The 18,300-nt window shown below is 53.5% G+C and overlaps 1 protein-coding gene across 1 annotated transcript; it reads left to right on the forward strand.

Annotated features, from left to right (window-relative positions):
* The first annotated feature begins 280 nt into the window (after window positions 1–280).
* LOC138916462 (interferon-induced transmembrane protein 1-like) lies at window positions 281–16,179 on the forward strand. The gene is made up of 3 exons (XM_070229065.1): window positions 281–423; window positions 14,852–15,267; window positions 15,844–16,179. Exons 2-3 carry the CDS (start codon window positions 15,082–15,084, stop codon window positions 16,027–16,029), a joined length of 372 nt encoding a protein of 123 aa, XP_070085166.1. The 5' UTR covers window positions 281–423; window positions 14,852–15,081; the 3' UTR covers window positions 16,030–16,179.
* The last annotated feature ends 2,121 nt before the right edge of the window (window positions 16,180–18,300 follow it).

An 18,300-nucleotide genomic window follows, 5' to 3' on the forward strand; every position in this document is an offset into this window, starting at 1 on the left:
TCCCCGGCGACCGCCGGCTGGGGTGTGGTTGTTGAGAGGGACCCGGGGAAGACCCACATATAGGGTGGGCCCAGACCCGTCCAGGCCTCAGGCAGGGGCGGGGATCAAAGGGAACGGGGGCAAGGGGAGCGCGGGGACTGGGGTGAAGACACGCGGGGACTGGGGTGGGGGCACGCGGGGAGTGGGGTCGGGGTTCTTGGGGACTGGGGTCGAGACACGCGAGGACTGGGGTCGAGGCATGCGAGGACTGGTCGAGGCACGCGAGGACTGGGGTGGGGACATGCGGGGAGTTGGATCGGGGCTCTCGGGGAGTGGGGGCGGGGCAGGACGGCCTCGGGGACGAGGGCGTCGTTGCCACATCCGAAACTCCCCGCCCCTCCGTTTCCCCGAAGTTATGCGTGGGCTCCTGCCCTGGTGTGCGAGGTGAGTTGGGGGGGGCCTCCCGGAGGCCCGGGCTGCGGCCGGAAGTGGGCGGGGCGCTGGCTCGGGGCCCACGGGCCCTAAAAGGTCAGCGGAGATTTGCATGACAGAATCAGAGCATGAGCGCAAGGGACCCAGCCAGTTGGTTTGGTCATGCGGGGGCTGCTTTGGGGGTGCCCCCCCTACTCTGCGCTGAGACCCTGCTGAGAAAGAAGGGGAGGCAGAGATAGAGAATGTGTCCTCGGCCTGTGACCCGTGACCTCTGCTGGGACAGAGAGCCCGACTCAGAAAAGCGGGCACAGGTGGCCCCCGACATTACCCTTGCGCTCTGGGCCCTGGCGAGGCTGCCCCCAGCCCCCTCAGTTGGAAGGCAGCTCCCTCCACCTTGCCCTGAAGACTTCTACCCCATGAGCCTGCCTGGCGGGCAGAGGCGGCGGCAGACCTGCTTGCGGGGTGAGAGTTCGGGGACCCGCACCCCCTAGACCAGGGGCCAGCTGGAGGGAAGAGCTGGGGGACGCTGCCTGCGGCTCGCCCCTTGTTTCCCGACTGTTCTTTTGAGGACGTTTTCCTCGTGAACCGCCTTAGAAGATGGAAACAGTGTCACCCCCTGGAGCAGAGAGCAAGTTTGTCTCCTGTCCAGTTTAATTACCATAGTGTTTCCCTGGGGCAAAGGTCATGCTCAGTACAGAAGTGCCTGGTCCCCTCCCCCCAGCCCTCCTCTCCATGAACCATGCAGGCAGGTGTGGGCTGGCCCTGGCAGAGCCCCTGGGTGATGTGTCCTTACTGCTCCTGCTGTGAGGTGTCGACTGTCTGTCCCGGACCCTGGGCTTGTCTTCTGAAACTGCGGCAGGCTCACTTCTCAGCTTGCAAAGTAGGTGAAATCTCAGACCCTTCAGTGCTTCACGGAAGAACCCCCTACATTGTCCAAAGCATAGCTCAGGGTCCTTCCTCCAGAGGTGTTTGCTGCAGTCCCCAACAGCCACTCCTTCCCCCAGGCCCAGCCTTTGTCCTGATGAACTTGATCTGATGCTAAGCCAGTGGCCAAGCAAGCTGACCCTGGCTCGGGAGCGCCATCCATCAGGACGGGGCCAGGCCTGTGCTGGGGCCCAGGGCCCAAGACCTGCCTCAGTGGCATATTGATTACTTTGGGTTCAAGTTACCTGAAAAGCAGCCAGTGCAAGAAGGACACCTCTACACTGCTCTTTCCCTTCCCTGCACCTGGAAGCCAAGAGAGACAACTTTGTCACGAGAGTGAGGCAATTCAGGGCTAAGTCTACATAAACAAGCATTGTTCCTGTTTTTACTAATTTACTACCCCAAACCAAACTCCGATTAAATTCTTTACTAATTAAGCACCCAAACCTAAGTTTTTTTGTCCTGTCAAATCCTCACAAATTTATTCTTTCTTTACATAAAAAGATACAAAAGCTGCCTGCTTTTCGGTCACTCTCTGAGCATTATTTTAATGATCTCCCGTGCATATGTATTAAATTGGTATTTCTCCTGTTAGTTCGACATATGTTAATTTTATTATTAGTCCTGCCACAAGAACTCAAGATGGGTAGGGGACAGTTTTCCTCTCCTGGACACCTCCCCCACAAAATCAGCCCTGGGGGTGTCCTCCCGGGGCTGCCAGGCGGGAGCTTGGCGGTGGGAGTGGGGGCAGCTTTTGCTTCCTTAACACCCTGACATGGACAAGCCCACGTTGTATTCTGGGCCCCAGTTGGCTTCCGTCCTGTTTTCCAGCCCAGGTCTTCCCTCAGCACTTTCCCCAGTTCAGGGTAACAGAAGTTACACTTTCAGATCCAACAGCAGCGTAGAGAGGCCCTGAGGCTGTGACAGCAGCATTCAAAATGCCCAGATCTGAACACCAACCCTTTCCCAATATCCGGTATTCCAGGAAAACATCACAGGACGGTAATTAATCCTTTCCCTCAGTAAGCTAAGCCTCAGAGAAATTGAACTGAAATTCCTAAATTCAAGTCCAAAAATGTTCAAGTCCTAGGAAGGAAAACAATCCCAAACACGGGGAAAAACAGACCGTAGTCATGAAAACAAAGTCCCTGGCTCTGCTTCCCATTAGCAGCCACGTGATTTCCCGGCTCCTGCTCCCCCTGCGGCAGCGGGTGGATCCCAGGCGGGAAGGTGGACCATCCCACCCGCAGACCCGCCCAGGCACGTACTGGGAGCCAGCCTCTGTGTTTTGCTGCTTCCTGGCAGTAAGTTTGACATGAAACCCACAGTTTGAGGTTTTGCTTTAAGGATCCAAAAAGATTGTTTGGTTTTGAATCTTTCTCAGGGTCTTCTGTGCCTCCGCCCTCCTCTCCCTGTCTCCAGGGTTAGACCAACAACACCCAGAGTCTCTCTCCTTTAAAAAAGCCAGAGAGTCACTAGGATGACTGTGATGTTCACATCACCAGGCCCACACCCACAAAACTTAGAAAATGCATGTCCCCACTTCTCAGAGATCTTCCAGAAGAAAGCCCAGGGCTCCCCAGGAGTGGAGACTGGGGGCATCCAAGGGAGAAAGGAGAGACAGAGATGGAAACCCCCTGATGGTTCAGATGGTAACACAGCTCACAGCCCTGCTGCCTCAGCCAGAACCCCAGGTGGAGAGGATGGATGCCAGGCAGGACCCGGACACCTCTGCCTGGGCCCCTCGCTCGCTTTGGCGCCGAGGAGGCCTGCCCTGCACCCTCACTCCAACGCCCTCATGTCAGGGAGCCCCAGGAAACGGAGCAGCTCCCCTGTACCTGGAGCACAGGGAGACTTTAAAGAAAAACACACAGTTGAGGGACGGAGTGTGGGCACTGAAGCATCACACCAGATGGACCCTCAGCTCTCAAAAGCCCTATTCACACAGTTAAAGACGCAAACCCTGAGCAGGAGTAACAGCCAAGTTTCAGTCCTGGGCACGCCCTCCACGTTAACTCCGTGTGTGGGGCCAGAACAGACACGGCCCAGGAACGGAACAGGAAGTCCAGGGCCGCCCGAATGCCGACGGAGCCCAGCGCAGTCACGGTGGACTTGTAGAGAAACAGGCTGGGATCTGCATGCAGATTTGAAACCATACAGGCACCAAAGAAAGGCTTTCTAAGACTGAAAATGCAGATGCAGCAAAAGAAAGGTGAATGAATTTGACTACGTAAACAGTTGTTTAAATCTGCATGACAAAAAACACTGTAAACAAAGGAAAAAGATCACTGAGAAACCAGGAGAACATATTCGGAACACACACCACAGACAGAGGGCTAATATCCCTCGTAGGTCAAGAAATCTGAAACCTTGAAGGACAAAGGACCAAAAGCTGAATAAGAAAAATGGAGAAAAGACATGAACAGACAATCTACATTAAAAAAAAGTGACCCTCAAATATATGGAAAAAATATTAAACTCACTCATCATTAGAAAAATACAAATTAAATTGACTGAGATTTCACTTCTCACCTGTCAAACTGGCAAAAATTTTAAAATGTGACACACTCTGTTGGTGAAGCTGCTGGGAAGCCAGCCCACTCCTGCATCTCTGGGGGATGCAAACGGTACAATTCTGGAGGAAATTTGCTCCTACCTAGCAAAAATACACGTGCACTCACCTTACACCAAGCAATCCCATTTTAGGAATCTGCCTCACCATACGTCTCCAACAATGTGGAAGTACACATGCACAAGGGCGTGTTGTCTGCAGCCGCAAAGGGCAAGGAATGACAGGTACCGCCAAGGCTACTTGGTTGTTTAAGCAATCAAAGTTTATCGCTAAAGGGAAACAGAACAAGGAGCAGGGATAAAGGGGAACAACAAATCGGCACTTACAACATCCGCACCGCAATCAGCCGGGGAACTCCCCATAGTTTGTACGGCAGCCAGGAGCACCGATTGTCTGGGTCTGAGGCAAAGCGTCCTCTCCTCAGCGAGACTCCCAACTGTTCTATGTCTGTGACTCCCTTTTATCCTAAGGTTTCTCTAGGTTTTGACTCAAGGTTGTAGACATTTGGATATTTTGAGTTATTTCTTCTTGTTCCCATGAATGGGATGTTTCTACACTCCAGTCAGGTGCCCGTCGGGGTGGCCAGCCCAGACAAGGAACATGATGCAGGACATATTCTTTGTAACTTGTGCCTTAGAGTCAAGGCCGAAGTGGCCGTCTTTGGCCCCGAGCCCAGACACGTTCCTTCGTGTAGGGACCAGGCCCAGCGTCCTTGGAAGGCGGGAAGGTCAATGAACTCTGTACAGGTGTCCATTGCAACGCTTTTGTACTTGCAAAACATTAGAAGAAACTAAATGTCTGCTCGTAAAAGATGGTTGAATAAATCGTGGTTGGTGCACACAGTAGAGTACTAAGCAGCTGGGAAAAAGAATGGGGCAGATGGCTATAAACTGATGCATGGTTCCCAGGCCACGTCTCAAGTGAGAAAGCAAAGCACAAAAGCTCATCTGAGCGCACAGCCTTTAATCTGAGAAGGAAAGTGATAGGAGAAAACACATGTGTGTGCGCTCACTTGTGAAAATGCAGTACAGGAAGGAGAAACCACAGGTGAAGAGAGTGGTTGCCTACCAGGGTGGGAGGGGGCAGACGTCTCTGGGTCTCTCTTTTTATAGAAATTCAACAGCTGGAACCAAAGTAATGCTTCACATACCCGAAAACAAACAAGAAACTTAAACCTCTCAGGACTGGGGAAAATTTGAGATGGAATCCACACCTAAGAGATGAATCCAACGTCACAACCTGGCCTGCACGCGGGGAGGCAGAGGAGGGGAAGGGCACCACTGTCGCCGTGGAGACGGCAGCGGGAGGGGATGTGGGCTGGAGACCAAGGAGCTGCTGGCGCATGTTGTAGTTAGCAATGGGGTATCCTCAGGGCGATGCTCTAGAAATTCTGAACCTCTTTTACCTGCCGTTGGGGACTGAACAAATATGTCAATCTTTGTAAAAAAGAGCTGGATTCTCTCTGTTGCAGAACGACGTCAGGAGTAGGAAGGGGAGGCCTTGCACGAGCCCCACAGAGTCATATGGGAGTCTCAGGGGTCAGCATGAACTCGCAGCTTTTAGTCTGTATCCAGAAACACAGGGACCAACAGATGTCTGTGTGTGTGGAGTAGTATGCGTGCATGCATTTCCCATCTCTGTGGAGAGGGCCCAGCAGCCACAATGCCCGCAGCAAGGAGCACATCTGCACCCAGATCCGGGCTCCTCAGACCGTCCTCCAGTGAAGGAACCAGGGTCCTCTGGAGAAATGGCCAGTTCAGGCCCAGGGAAGGAGATGCCCAAGGTGGGCCTGGACCGTCTTGTGCGCTAGAACGTAAGGCAGTGCTCAAAATCACAAACAAAACCAGAGAAAGGCTGTGAAAGAGCGCAGGAGGCAACCCGGAGGAGCTCCGAACAGCAAACCCTGGAGCTGTTTCAGCAACAACGTGGAAAGCGCTGGATTGTGGGCCAGAGAATAAAGTGAGTATCTGTATGTCCTTCCTGATCTAAGCAAGACAATGGTTAAATAAACAAGTGGAGGGTGAGGGACAGCTCCTCCCGACTGCAGAATTCCAGCGAATCAACGTGGACGGAAAGAGGAAAATGAAACCACCCTCGGGCAGACTCTGCAGTGGACATGCTGTGGACAGGATCCACCAGGGGACACGGAATTCATAGGGGAAAGCTTGAAGGGAAATGCAGTTTGCATAGTCTTAAATACACTGATTATTAATTATCTACAATATATTATCCCACTATATTAATTATCTACAAAGAAAACAGTAATTTTATGTGGAGACACCCTGTAGACACCACCTACCCAGTGATCAAGGTCAATGTCACCAGTAGTAACACATCAGCATCGCGAGCTCCGTGACGTGACGCCGAGAGGGTCTCAACAGCATTTCCGCAGTGTTGTTGCCAAAAACACATAACCTCACTGCAAAAGTGAGAGCCCCCCGAACACACAAATCGAGGGACGCTCTGCAAAACAGCCGATGGTACTTTTCAAGTGTATTAAGATCATGAATGAGAAGGAGAGATTGAAGGGGTTTTACGGGCTGGCGGAGGCTGAGAGAAATAACAACTAAATGCAGCGTGGGATCCTGGAACAGTAAAAGGACATTTGGGAAAAACTGGTGAAGCACGAATGAGGTCCTCGGCTTAGCTGACAGTATGGCGCCAGTGTTGGCTCCTGCTGTGATCGGGAACCACGGGTGAGATGTTGTCAGCAGGGAATCTGTGAGGGAGGAACAGCAGCTCTCTGAACTATTCTTGCAATTTTCCCGTATGTCTTAAATTGCTTCAAACCACAAAGCTAGACAAAAATCAATGTTAGGCACGTTGAAATAAATAGCTGCTTTCCAGCTGTGTGACCTTGGGCAGGTTACCTAACATCTCTGTGCCTCCGTTTCCTCTTCTAAAATAAGGAAAATAACAGCAGCCCTCTCATCAGGTTGTTGTGAGGATTCAATCTATTGATATATGTACCACATTGAGAGCAGTGCTTGGTGCAGACTCAGTACCCTGGAAGTGGCAGCATATATCACTCTTAAGATGACCAGCAGTGTAAACTGACCCAACTGAGGGCAGGTTAGTGTATTGGAAGGCCCTTCGAGAGCTGTCCCCAGAGGTGACGTGGAGGAGTGAAGAGATGGGAAGTGCAAGATAAAGCTGAGAGATGCAGGGGCAAGAGGCAGAAGTGCACATGTGTCCTGGAACAGGAGGAAAAAGGAGATGGAGGGGAAGACTTGAAACAGTGAAGAAAGAGTGAAGACAGACTTCCCAGAGTTAAAGAAAGATGGAGGGCCTCCGACTGGAAGACCACGAAGAGGCAAGATGAGAAATAACCCACACTTTGATGCACAGCAGTGAAGTTTACGAGTCTCAAAGAAAAGTTTCCGGAGAGGGAAAGTTCCACAGAGAAAAACAGGTCACCTATGTGGAACAAGAATCGCAATGACACCAGATTTCTCACGCACCAGGTGAGAAGACTATATGGTGGTATTTTAAAGTATGGAGAGAAAAAGAAATCTAGAATTTCCTATCCAGCCAAATTGTCTTTCAAATATGAGCATAATAAAGACATTTCCAGCAATCCTCAGAATGTGTCCCTCCCAGACACCTGCACTGAAACCATTCTCGGAGGAGAAACCAGAAAAGAAAAACTAACCCAGGAAAAGCTGTGAGCTGCCGAGGAAATGAGCGGGCAAATGCCTTTGCAGAGTCTGTCCCTGTCTCAGGACCAAACCACCACCAACGAAAAGGACGCAGGTGAAGGAAATGCAGCTGTACAAACCCCAATAAAATTCTAGGTGAAACCGGTGTGGGGGGAGGGGATGAAAGGGACGCAAGAGGAAATGCCGAGGAGCCCGTGGCCGGGGGTCTTGTGCTCAGAGCAGGTCCTGAGAACAACCATCACAAAACACACCCAGACCATGCTGTGTCCACCACCCACAACCTGTCTTGGCACAAAGTAGGCACTCAATAAGTATGTGTTGAATAAGTGAATGAGTGTAATTTCTTATAAAAGTTATAAAATAAAATGTAACCTGTCCCGTGAAAAGCAATAAGAAAGACAAAAGAAAAAGGGGAGCAAATCATAAATATAAAAAATGCAACAGAAATAAGTCCTATTGTTACAACATATGAATTAAAAGACAGACATCCAACAAGAGATACAACTTAAGAAAAGATCCAGAAACATGGAGAAATCTCAGTCTCTGAAATTGGGTTTGGGATTCCAGGCGCTTCCAGAATCATCAGGAGCCTCCTGGGTGAGTTATGATCCCAGACCTGGAATCAGCTCTGCGCCCAGCACCCAAAGGTCAACAGACAAGATAACATGGTTGAGGATCAGCAGGAAAAACAGACAATAGAAACTCTGGATACTGGAATTTCCAGGTAATAACCCAGCTGTGTCGACGATGATCTTGGAGGTAAAAGGTAAACTTGAACATTTTAGCATGGGATGGGAAACCATAAAAAGTGACACTGCAGATCTGAAAAGGACCTAAATAGAAATTCTAGGACTGCAAGATAGAGTAACCAAACTTAAGGGCTCAGTGGATGGGCCAGCAGCACATGGAACACGGCTGGAGAGGACATACACCTGGGTCCCCGGATCTTGTTCCCAGGCTGCTTCCAGGGGAGGGGGATGCTGCCAGCTCAAAGGCTTCCCTCTGAGAAGAAGACGGACGAGATGGCAGCGTTCAGACAGAAGCACAGAGGCAGTGTGAGAAGCAGACAAGAGTGTAAGAGATCCTGAAGACGGAGTGACAACTTTTAATGTATGGTTAGTTGGAGTTCCAGAAGGAGGGGGGATGGAGAAGGGGGAAAATCAATATCTGAAACTATAATGATGAAAATTTTCCAAAACCCTCGGCAGACATTGACACGCAGATTTAAGAAACCGGAGAAGTCTCTCCCAGAATAAATAAAAATGAATGCACACCTCAACACATCGTAGTAAAATTGCAGAAAAACACAGTTATAAACAAAATCATAGACAGCCTGATAAAAACACAGGTTTCCTAATAAGGGCAAGGATGACGTCGGTGGCTGACCTCACAGAAACAGCTGAAGCAGAAGACAGTGGGATGGTATCTTCAGCGCCAGCCTCCACTTCTACACCAAGTGAAACTGCGAGAATGGAGGTGAAATACAGATATTTTCAGGGAAACAAAGACCGAGGACTCCGGCCATTCAGCCCACTGAAGGCTGAAGGGAGCTCATCACACCAAAGGAAAACGGTCTGGACAAGAATGAGCCAGAGGGAGGGACGAAGAGCAAAGAAACCTGTGTGTACGTGGTCGGTATAAACAAGAATTAGTTGCACCCGGCGATGATGGCAACATCTCGATGCATTAGGACATGAAAATTGAAGAGCACAGCTAAGTGGCATGATCAGGAGGGGGGCCATGGCATCAAGGGGCTCCGAGGCCCCCCCGTCATTGAGCAGGGAAAGGCACCCTAGGGTCTCCAATGCTGAGAAACCAGAGTTATGTCGTAATTTATAGGGTAAGCACTAAAATAACAGGAAAAGAGTGGAATATTCAAGCTCTTGGATGAAATCATCAAGTAACAAACATCAGACAATGTGGAGATGTTGTCAGTATCAGCAGGACAGTCTGCGAGGTTGCTGCATGCAAAGCTCCTGTTACAAACGTTGGTTGATTTCTGTCGCCGGCCAATGGTCATCAAACGTAAGGAAGGGGCCGGACTTCTCGGGTAGGTTGACTGCCGAAGCGGCCCTGCGTCTCCACTCCCCCCAACAAGGGCCTGGATGTGGGGCTGGGAGTCACTGCGGCCAGTTTTCAGTAATCCACACTTGCTCCAGTTAGTGACTGTGGTGAGAGTGTGACGTGGGCCAGTTCCAAGACTGGACCTCAGGAGTCCCTGCGTGCTTCTACTCTCTCTGGGGACCCTGCCATGGCTGTAAGGACACCCTGGGGTAACTTCTTGGAGGATGAGAGATCCCCGGTCAGCTGGACCAGGTCAGCTGAAACTCCTAGAGATTTCATGCTCTTGAGCAAAAACAAGCATTTATTGGTTTGTACCACTGAGGTTTTGTGGGTGTTTATTATGCAACTTTATTGTGGCAACAGATAATTGCTGCAACCTAATTCATCACTGGGGACATGAAAATTAAAACCAAAAGGAGATGGCACTACACAACTCCCAGAGTGGCTGCCCGTCGAGACGGGGGCCCCTCAGGGCCTGTTGTGGGGGGTGCGTTGCAAAAACCACTGTGGAAAGCAATCTGGCCCGGTCCCCTGATGGGAGACACACATATCCCACGACCCACTACACATTCGACAGAAACGCAAATTCAACGTAGGAGAGGCGCGTGCACACAGGGGCCTGAAGCAGCATTGTTCCCAGGAGCCACAAGCTGCAAGCAACGCAGAACATCCACAGTGGAACAGATGAGCTGTGGTATGTTTATATAATGGAAAACAAGACAGAAATTAGGATAAAGGATCTTTAGCAACCCGGGTGAGGCTCACAGATGCAATGTTGAGTGAAGGAATGGAGGCATCGAAGAAAACACACAGTATGGCTCCATTTACAGCAGTTCCAAACAAGCAACATTAAACCATAGTGTTCAAGTTTCTCTTACACACAATCAGGTTTGGTTTAACCCACACTTAGGGGTTAAAACTTGGATGAAACGCAGGAGTGTGCTCACCACAGAAGTCCAGAGAGGGGTGACCTTCATGGGAAGGGAGGCTCGGTGCAGGAAAGGCTGGGCAGCTGCCCTCCAGGATATTGGCAATGTATTGGTCTTTGACTTGGGTGGTATTTTCATACGTGTTTGCATTTTAGCAATTCATTAGGCAGTGCTCTTTATGTTTTATGCCCTTGGCTGTATGTTTGCTAAATTTCACAATAAGGAAAGGTTTAAATTATTCTCACCCAATAACACAGACTTTGAATATATCAGGCAATGGCCGATGGAAATGTTAGGAAAACGGACTCCTCGGTAATTGTGTTTCTGAAGTCACCAAAATCCTGCCGGGAAAAGGTTTGGAGAACACGTGGAGCCAAGGCTAGAATCTCAATGGATGAGAGACTAAGCTGAGCCTAGAGGTGGCTGCCACAAGGAACAGTGCACCAGTCAGGGTGGGCTGGGCCAGGCTGTGTAACAAACAACCCCAAATACACATCCTGTTCTTGCTACTCCCCCAGTAAGTGTCAGGTAGGGACTCTGCTTCCCACAGTCGTGCGGGGACCAGCTTCCACCTTGACCTGCGCCTCCACACCCACTGCAGCAGAAGGAAGGACACTCGGTGGGTCACACCCTGGATTTGCCCAGATTTGAAGGTGGGGGGAGATGCAAGCCCAGCAGCTGCTCCAGAGAGCCAAGCATCTGGTGACGAGTGCCAATGATGGCCACCTTCAGACGCCTGGTCACAAAGAACTTGGGGACTCTCCTTCCTGTATGCAAAATACCCCCTCCCCCCACAGCCATCCCACCCTCTCCTCCAGTCTCGTGAAGATCAAAGTGGATGCAGCGTCCTGGATCAGGCAGCGACGTCCGGCAGGCACTGGAGAACTGAGCAGCTTTCCCAGTCCCGTCTCACCCACGAAGAGTTGGGGTCACAGTCTCTTTGGGTCTAGGCTGTTTTGGGAGAGTGGGCACTACAACTCCTTCATATATTGAATCAGCTTTTAAAAATTTGATTTAACTTCAGGCAGGTTCCTGTGCCCATCGTTACACCCATAGCTCCTTTTCCCCCACAGTTCTAGGGTACCGCTCGGTTCTCAGCCCAGCTCCGGACTTGAAGGCAGGGGCTGGGACTTGTCGGGCTTGATGCGCGAGCCACACCCGCGATTCCCCTCCTTCAGCATTGCTGAGTTTTACACCTCGGGAGCCTGTAATTTTATCTTTTACTGGCTGCAGTTGGAAAGCTGTCATCTCTTCTGAGGCTGCAAGGCTCCACTCTGGATTTTCTCCACATCCTTTCATTCTTGCTCACCCACCAGGCGATTCTCTCCTGAGCTCACGAAGCCCAAATACACAGCCGACAGCGAACAGCATGATGACGGTTTGCTGTCCAACATCTTATTCTAGGGCAGATCAAAAACTGAATCCCAAATATCACAGGGAGCCATTTAACCACCAATTTCCTCACTGCTTGTATTAGGCTGGGCTCTCCAGAGGAACAGAACCAGGGGGTATACAGAAAGAGAGCTATTACTAGGAACTGGCTCGCGTGGTTATGGGGCCCATGATCTGCTGTCAGCGAGCTGCAGGCCCATGGAGTCCATGGCGTAGCTCTGGCTCGGGTCTGAGTCTGAAGGCAGGAAAGGACGGATGTCCCAGCTCACAGGCAGTCGGGCGGAGAGAGCGCATTCTCCCTCACTCCTATTCTATTCAGGCCTCCTAAGGAATGGACGAGGGCCACCGCACCCGGGAGGACGGTCTGCCTCACTCAGTCCATGGCTCACACGTTAATCTCATCCAGCAAACTCTCGGAGAGGTGCCCAGAGTCCTGTTTGGCCCAAAGTCTGGGCCCTGCGGCCCCGGTAACTTTCCTTACCCGGGTCGCTCTCTCCGGCCTCGAGCAGAGCCCCCGCTGCCTGGCAGCTGGCTCTGGGCCAAGGCCACGTGTTCCACGTCTGCACTTGTGGTGGTGCTTCGCTGTGTCGGTCAGCGCGAGCCAGACTGTGCTGGGGTGGTAAACGAGCCTGACTCTCAGCGACTTCAAGGCAAGCTTTATTTCCTGCTCCTGCGAGCGCTCAGTGTGGGTCCAAGTAAGGCCCTCGCCCAGGGGCCCCAGGCGGACTCCCCTAACATGGGCTTCCATGGTTGCCACAGGAAGTGTGGCAAGTCTCTTGTCGCAGCGAGCCCCCAATCATGTCTGACTTCAAGGTGGCGGGGAAGTGCCTTCCTTGCACTTGCGCAGGAAGAGGAGAGCAGGTGTCCTGGTGAACAGCACAAATAACTATTGCAGAGTCAAGTGGATGAGTTCAGGGAACTGGCGGGTTTACAGAGGACAGTGGGAGACGACCTGCAGGAGGCGGCCAGGAGCCAGGAGGGTACCTCCAGCACCCCTAGGCTCCACGTATTGGATAAGTGGGTGTGGACGAGAACCCAGCCTCCCCCTGAAACTCACAGAAGAAGACTTTCCACCCTTATTTCTATGTAAAGCAAAATTCTGTTTGTACCCTCCTCCATCTTGGCCAGTAAGGGACCCTGTCGAGACTTCCTTCTTCTTTGAAATGCTAACTCCCACGACAAGACAGGGAGGAGGGCACTGGGGGCCTCAGAAGCTCCAGGAGAGAGCTAGGAGGGAACCCTGACCTGGGAGGGCTCTCAGAGAGCAGAGCGGGAGGGACGAGAAGGAGCCAGAGGGGATGATCCACGTGGAAGGGGCTACAGAGGGGCTGTGGTGCAGGGGCTGGCGTAGGACGCCCGATGTCTCTGTTCTGTTAGGGGAACAGTGCAGTGGTCATTGCAGCTAAATCACAGGAACTACCTGACCACAGGTACCACCTCTCTCTGCTCTGATGTCCTCATCTTTCCGTGGGGTGGACGGAGGCAGGAAGGAAAGCATGTAATTTCAGGAAGGCCCTGGCCAATGGGGGGTACTGCCTCCTCCCAAGGCTCCTCTGAGCGATCTGCTTTCTGGGTACCCCTGGATCCTTCCTCTCAAGCTCCTTGGCCCTTATATAAAATGATGGGGGATGGAGGGGGGGTGGGGCTGCACAAGTATGCTGGCCCCGTGCTCCAGAGCTGCTGCCAAATGCCCTGGAGTCCTCCTGTCTCCCACCACAGCCACCTCCTCACATCACAGAGCGCCCAGTGTTCCTGTTCCTGGGGGACCCTGGGGAGAGGGCCTGGAAGGCTCCTTGGGGGCAGGCAACGCAGACTGCTGGGTCCTGATCTGCAACCATGAAATGTAACTGAAAGTTCAGTCTCTTAACCCAATGCCAACCCAAATAAGGAGAACACGGTCTTGAGTGAAAAAGGAAAGGCTTTTCTTTCTTTGCCAGGCAGAGGGAGCACAGCAAGGGCCAGTGCCTCAAAAGTTGCTAGCTCCCTGTTAAGAAACGGGTGGGGGTTTTTATTTGGGCTTTTAGGTAGGGGAGGGGGCGGTGGTCTTCTTGGTCAGCATCTCCCATCGGCCTGTGTCTGGGGCTGCTCCCAGCAGAGGAGACAAAGGATTTCTCAGCTGAGTGTCCCTGGCTGTTTGTCTCCGTGGTGGAGGGTACACTCTGGCGTCAGGAAGCTGAGGAGCTGGGCCCGGGAGGTTTCAGTTTCCTGATGTTCTCTGGACGTCAGTTTCTCTGTAAAAGAAGCTCCGGGGCCTGTGATGAGCCGCAGCTTTAGTGGGAGCCCAGGGCGAGCCCACCGGGGCTTGAACAATGTGCAACTTCTATTTGTTGGTAAAGCCCAGGGAGTCACAGGTTAAAGAGACAGACATTTACACATGAGTATAACTAAAGACCCAGCGACCTGGGAATGTGTGCTTTTAGTTTTAACCTCATACTTGCTGGGGTCACTGTAGGGGAACTGATAGCAGGGATGGTATCAAGTAAGAGCGTGTCACAGCAACACCCAGACCCCACCTGCGGCCTGGAGGCAGAAGGAGGAAAGAACAAGAGACTTCAGAGAGGAGGCGTGGGACTGCCCAGGTGTGGGCTCTGGGGGTGGGGGTGGAGGGACTCCCTCGGGGCCTGGAGTGTGGAGTCCCAGTGAGGGCCTGGTGGGGGCCCTGCCTGGGGACAGTGAGGTTCTGCAGCAGGCTTGGGGCTGGGCTGGGGGAGAGGATGGGTGACTGTCAGGCTGGGGAAACGTCCCCAGGGCCAATCCACAGCCCTAAAGGAGGAGGTGGGTCAGCAGAGACAGGACCTGACCTGACTGCCTGGGACAGGAAGCCCCCCTTAGACCACAGCCCTTCCTCCAAACCTGCCTGAGAGTAACTTGAGACTCAGTCATTTGTTCCACCTTCCTAGTTCCAGCCAATTCACCAATTTACGAAAGACCATGAAATAGAAGCTTCTGAGAAAGCAGAACTACTGAGTTGAGATGTGGAAAGGGGACCCCGAGATGGGGGCTGAGCTACACCAAGGACCATCCTCCTGCATCCGGTCCTCACTGCACAAATGGTCATAGCTCCACATCGTGACCACACTTTCTGGCCCTTCTTCACTGGCTTCCAGATCAGTGTCCCATAACATAAGACATGTCCGGGGACGAGAAAGGGGTGGTTATGATGGGGGCACCCCAAGGCTCAGCTCCCATGACAACCACCGTGATCAACATCCACAGCGAGCCCCCCATGCGCGACCATGTCATCTGGTCCCTGTTCAACACGCTCTTCATGAACTGGTGCTGCCTGGGCTTCATGGCATTTGCCTTCTCCGTGAAGGTGGGTGCGTGCGTGGGGGATTCCCCAGAAAGTGTGTGTCTGCCGGCTAGGTCCCTACCCAGATGGCACCTGGGGTATCGGAGGCCTTGTGTGTGTGTGTGGGGGGGGATGCGCGCATAGATCACAATGAGGCTGCATGAGGTGCACAGCCATGGCCACGGTCTGACTTTGTCCCCAGGACTCCAGGGAATTCCCCTACTGAACAAACGAGAAATTGCATCCCTCAGACTCAGGATGGGGCTCCGAGGATCTCTCAGAAGGAACAAAGGGACTCACAGGGAACGCTGCCCCATTGCGGGGCGAGCAGCCAGTGAAGAGGCCAGAGCAGAGGGAGGAGGAGCCTGAGGCCTCCTGGAGAGGCTGAGTCTGTGAGGAAGGAGATGGAGGCCCAGCTGGGAGGGCCCACGGGGCACTGTGCTGCTCAGGCTCCAGGGGACGGGACGGGGTGGCCCCCATCTGGGTGAACAGCAGGTGCAGGCTGCTCTGGGCAGGGACCAGGCAGGGAAGGACGTGAGTCACCTCACCTGGCTCTCCCAGACCCCCTCCAGGTCCCTCTCACTGTGTCTTCTCCCCCAGTCTAGGGACCGGAAGATGGTGGGTGACATGACTGGGGCCCGGAGCTACGCGTCCACTGCCAGGAGCCTGAACATCGCTGCCCTGGTCTTGGGCGTGGTTCTGACCATCGTTGTCATCGCTGTTTATGCCAGTACCATTGGTTTCATTTTCTTCCAGATTAAGAGTCAACAGAGAGGCTACTCCTAGCTATCCATGGCCCAAGCCCTTCCCCACCTCACACTGCTGGCCCAGCATCCTGGGCTGTTGGCCCTGACCCCTCACCCCACGCCTTTCCACAGCACCATGTACAGACATACCTGTCTACACCTGGATTCAATAAAGTTCACTGGCATGTGATGGTGCAGTGATGTCCCTGGGGGGGCCTGTGGAGAGTCCCCAGCTGCCCCTGAGACGGAGCCACCTCCTCCCTGCCCACCTGCTGTGCTTCTCTGGGGGGCGGGGTATGTCCTCAGGTTTTCTGGGTTTCTGGCCTCCTGCTGGGAGCCACGGGTACATCAGGCTCCTAGGACGGGGGTCCCTCCTTCCCCAATGTCTGCACCCTGATGCAAGAGCACACTGATGCAAGTCCCCACTCCCACCTGCCCTCTCAGCTGACTGGGAGCAGCGGTGCTGTGTCAATGCGGGCACTCAGACCCTGTGGGAAGTCATGGGTTTTGTATCTGTGGGCGAGGCTGATGGAGCCGCAGCCCTCCCAGCCCACCCTGGGCGATCCAGCTGCTGCTGCATCCTGCTGTTGCCTCGTCCAGCCCACCAGGCTCTGTCCTGGTGTCCTTGCTCCTCTGCAGGTGAGGGGTGGGGTCACCAGTGTCCTCAGGAGGGACAGGGGCCAGCTGGAGAAGTGAGGAGCAGCCATCCTCAGCGTTAAGCCCTTTCTAGTCCTGGCCAACTACCTGAACAAAACCGTGCCCTGACCAGGAGATCTGCTCCCTTACCTGGTTCCACGATGGCCCCTGGATGTGTGGGCTCTTGGGGATGCCCCAGGGCAGACCTTGCCCACAACCAGCTGGGCAGGTGCAGTGAGGGCTGGGGAGGCCACAGCCCCTCATCCTCCTTGTGCACCGGGACCCCAGCTGTGGATCCTCCACACCCCTCAGCCACATCCTGTTATCTGACTCCAAAAGCAGTACCCCAGTTGGGGTTGGCCCCGTGGCCGAGTGGTTGGGTTCGCGTGCTCCGCTGCAGGCGGCCCAGTGTTTCGTTGGTTGGAATCCTGGGCGAGGACATGACACTGCTCATCAAACCACGCTGAGGCAGCGTCCCACATGCCACAACTAGAAGGACCCACAACAAAGAATATACAACTATGTACCGGGGGGCTTTGGGGAGAAAAAGGAAAAAATAAAATCTTAAAAAAAAAAAAAAAAAAAAAAAGCAGCACCCCAGCTCCAGGAGGTAGCTGGCAGGTTGGGGTCCTCGGGGTGGGACGTGAGTGTGCACGAGGCACACCCCCTTTCCCCATCGCCCTCTGTGTGGGAGCAGGAAGGGGGACAGCCAAGGGACGGTAGGGCCTGGGGGAGGAAACACTGCCAGACCCACCCCTCTGGGTCTGAGAGGGACTTACTCTGAGTGGGGAGGGACCTGGGGGGGGTCTCCTGCCGACGGACAGCCAAGACCCCACTCAGGCGACCCCGACCCAGGCCCGGCAGACAGGGCCAGTCAGACCTTCCCGCATCTGACAAACCCTCTGTCAGCACGTCCACACCCTGAGCCTCTCGGTCCCACCTCCACCACCTGGCAGCACATCTCCTGTGTCCTCCTCACCTAGTGGGGCCTCGCTTTCCCACGTTTCCTGGCGCCTCCTCAGGGCGAGTGCCTCATCTCTCACTGTCCTGCCTGGGCTTCCATCCCGACTTCCAGGCTAGAGCATGTAATGCTGCCCGGCAGGAGGGCTGGGGACACCCCACTCGCCAGGTGGAGGGTGAGGGCCATCACTCCGTGCAGGAAATGGTGGCCTCCTCTGCCCCAGGACTGATTCTGGGAGATGCCCACAGGGAAGCAGGGCAGTGCCAGTGGAGCCTGGAGGCCAGGGGATCAGTGATCTCCTCCCAGAACGTGAGAGTGGCAGCCACAGGACCTGACCAGCAGAGGGTCCTAGAGACATTCATAGACTGTGTCCCTGGGGGTGAAATAGAAGGACAGACAACAGGATGCCCCTCAGCCTCCCCCAGCCGAGGAAGCAAGGATGGCAGACCAGGAAACTGATGCAAGAGCTCAATACAACTTGTTACCCTGGGCCTCTGTGGTGAACTGGTCTTCAGACCTGACCCCACAACTGAATGAGGGTAGAGCCCTCAGGGGGAAGGACGCTGTCACATCACGGCTGTGTGCAAAGGCCCATCCCTCGGGCTGCCCTCAGAGGAGCACATGGCTGGTCCTTGGTGATGGACCCTGAGGAGAAGGGCATCAAGACATGGTAGGAGTGTTGGACTCAGGGCCCAGGTCATCATCTCGACAGGC

Source organism: Equus caballus, chromosome 12 (genome assembly GCF_041296265.1).
Source record: "Equus caballus isolate H_3958 breed thoroughbred chromosome 12, TB-T2T, whole genome shotgun sequence".
Classification (NCBI taxonomy): Eukaryota; Metazoa; Chordata; class Mammalia; order Perissodactyla; family Equidae; genus Equus; species Equus caballus.

Coding starts and splice junctions, on each gene's coding strand:
- LOC138916462 (XM_070229065.1), top strand. CDS start 15,082: ATGTCCGGGGACGAGAAAGGGGTGGTTATGATGGGGGCACCCCAAGGC. Junction 15,268..15,843: donor CATTTGCCTTCTCCGTGAAG/GTGGGTGCGTGC, acceptor CTTCTCCCCCAG/TCTAGGGACCGGAAGATGGT.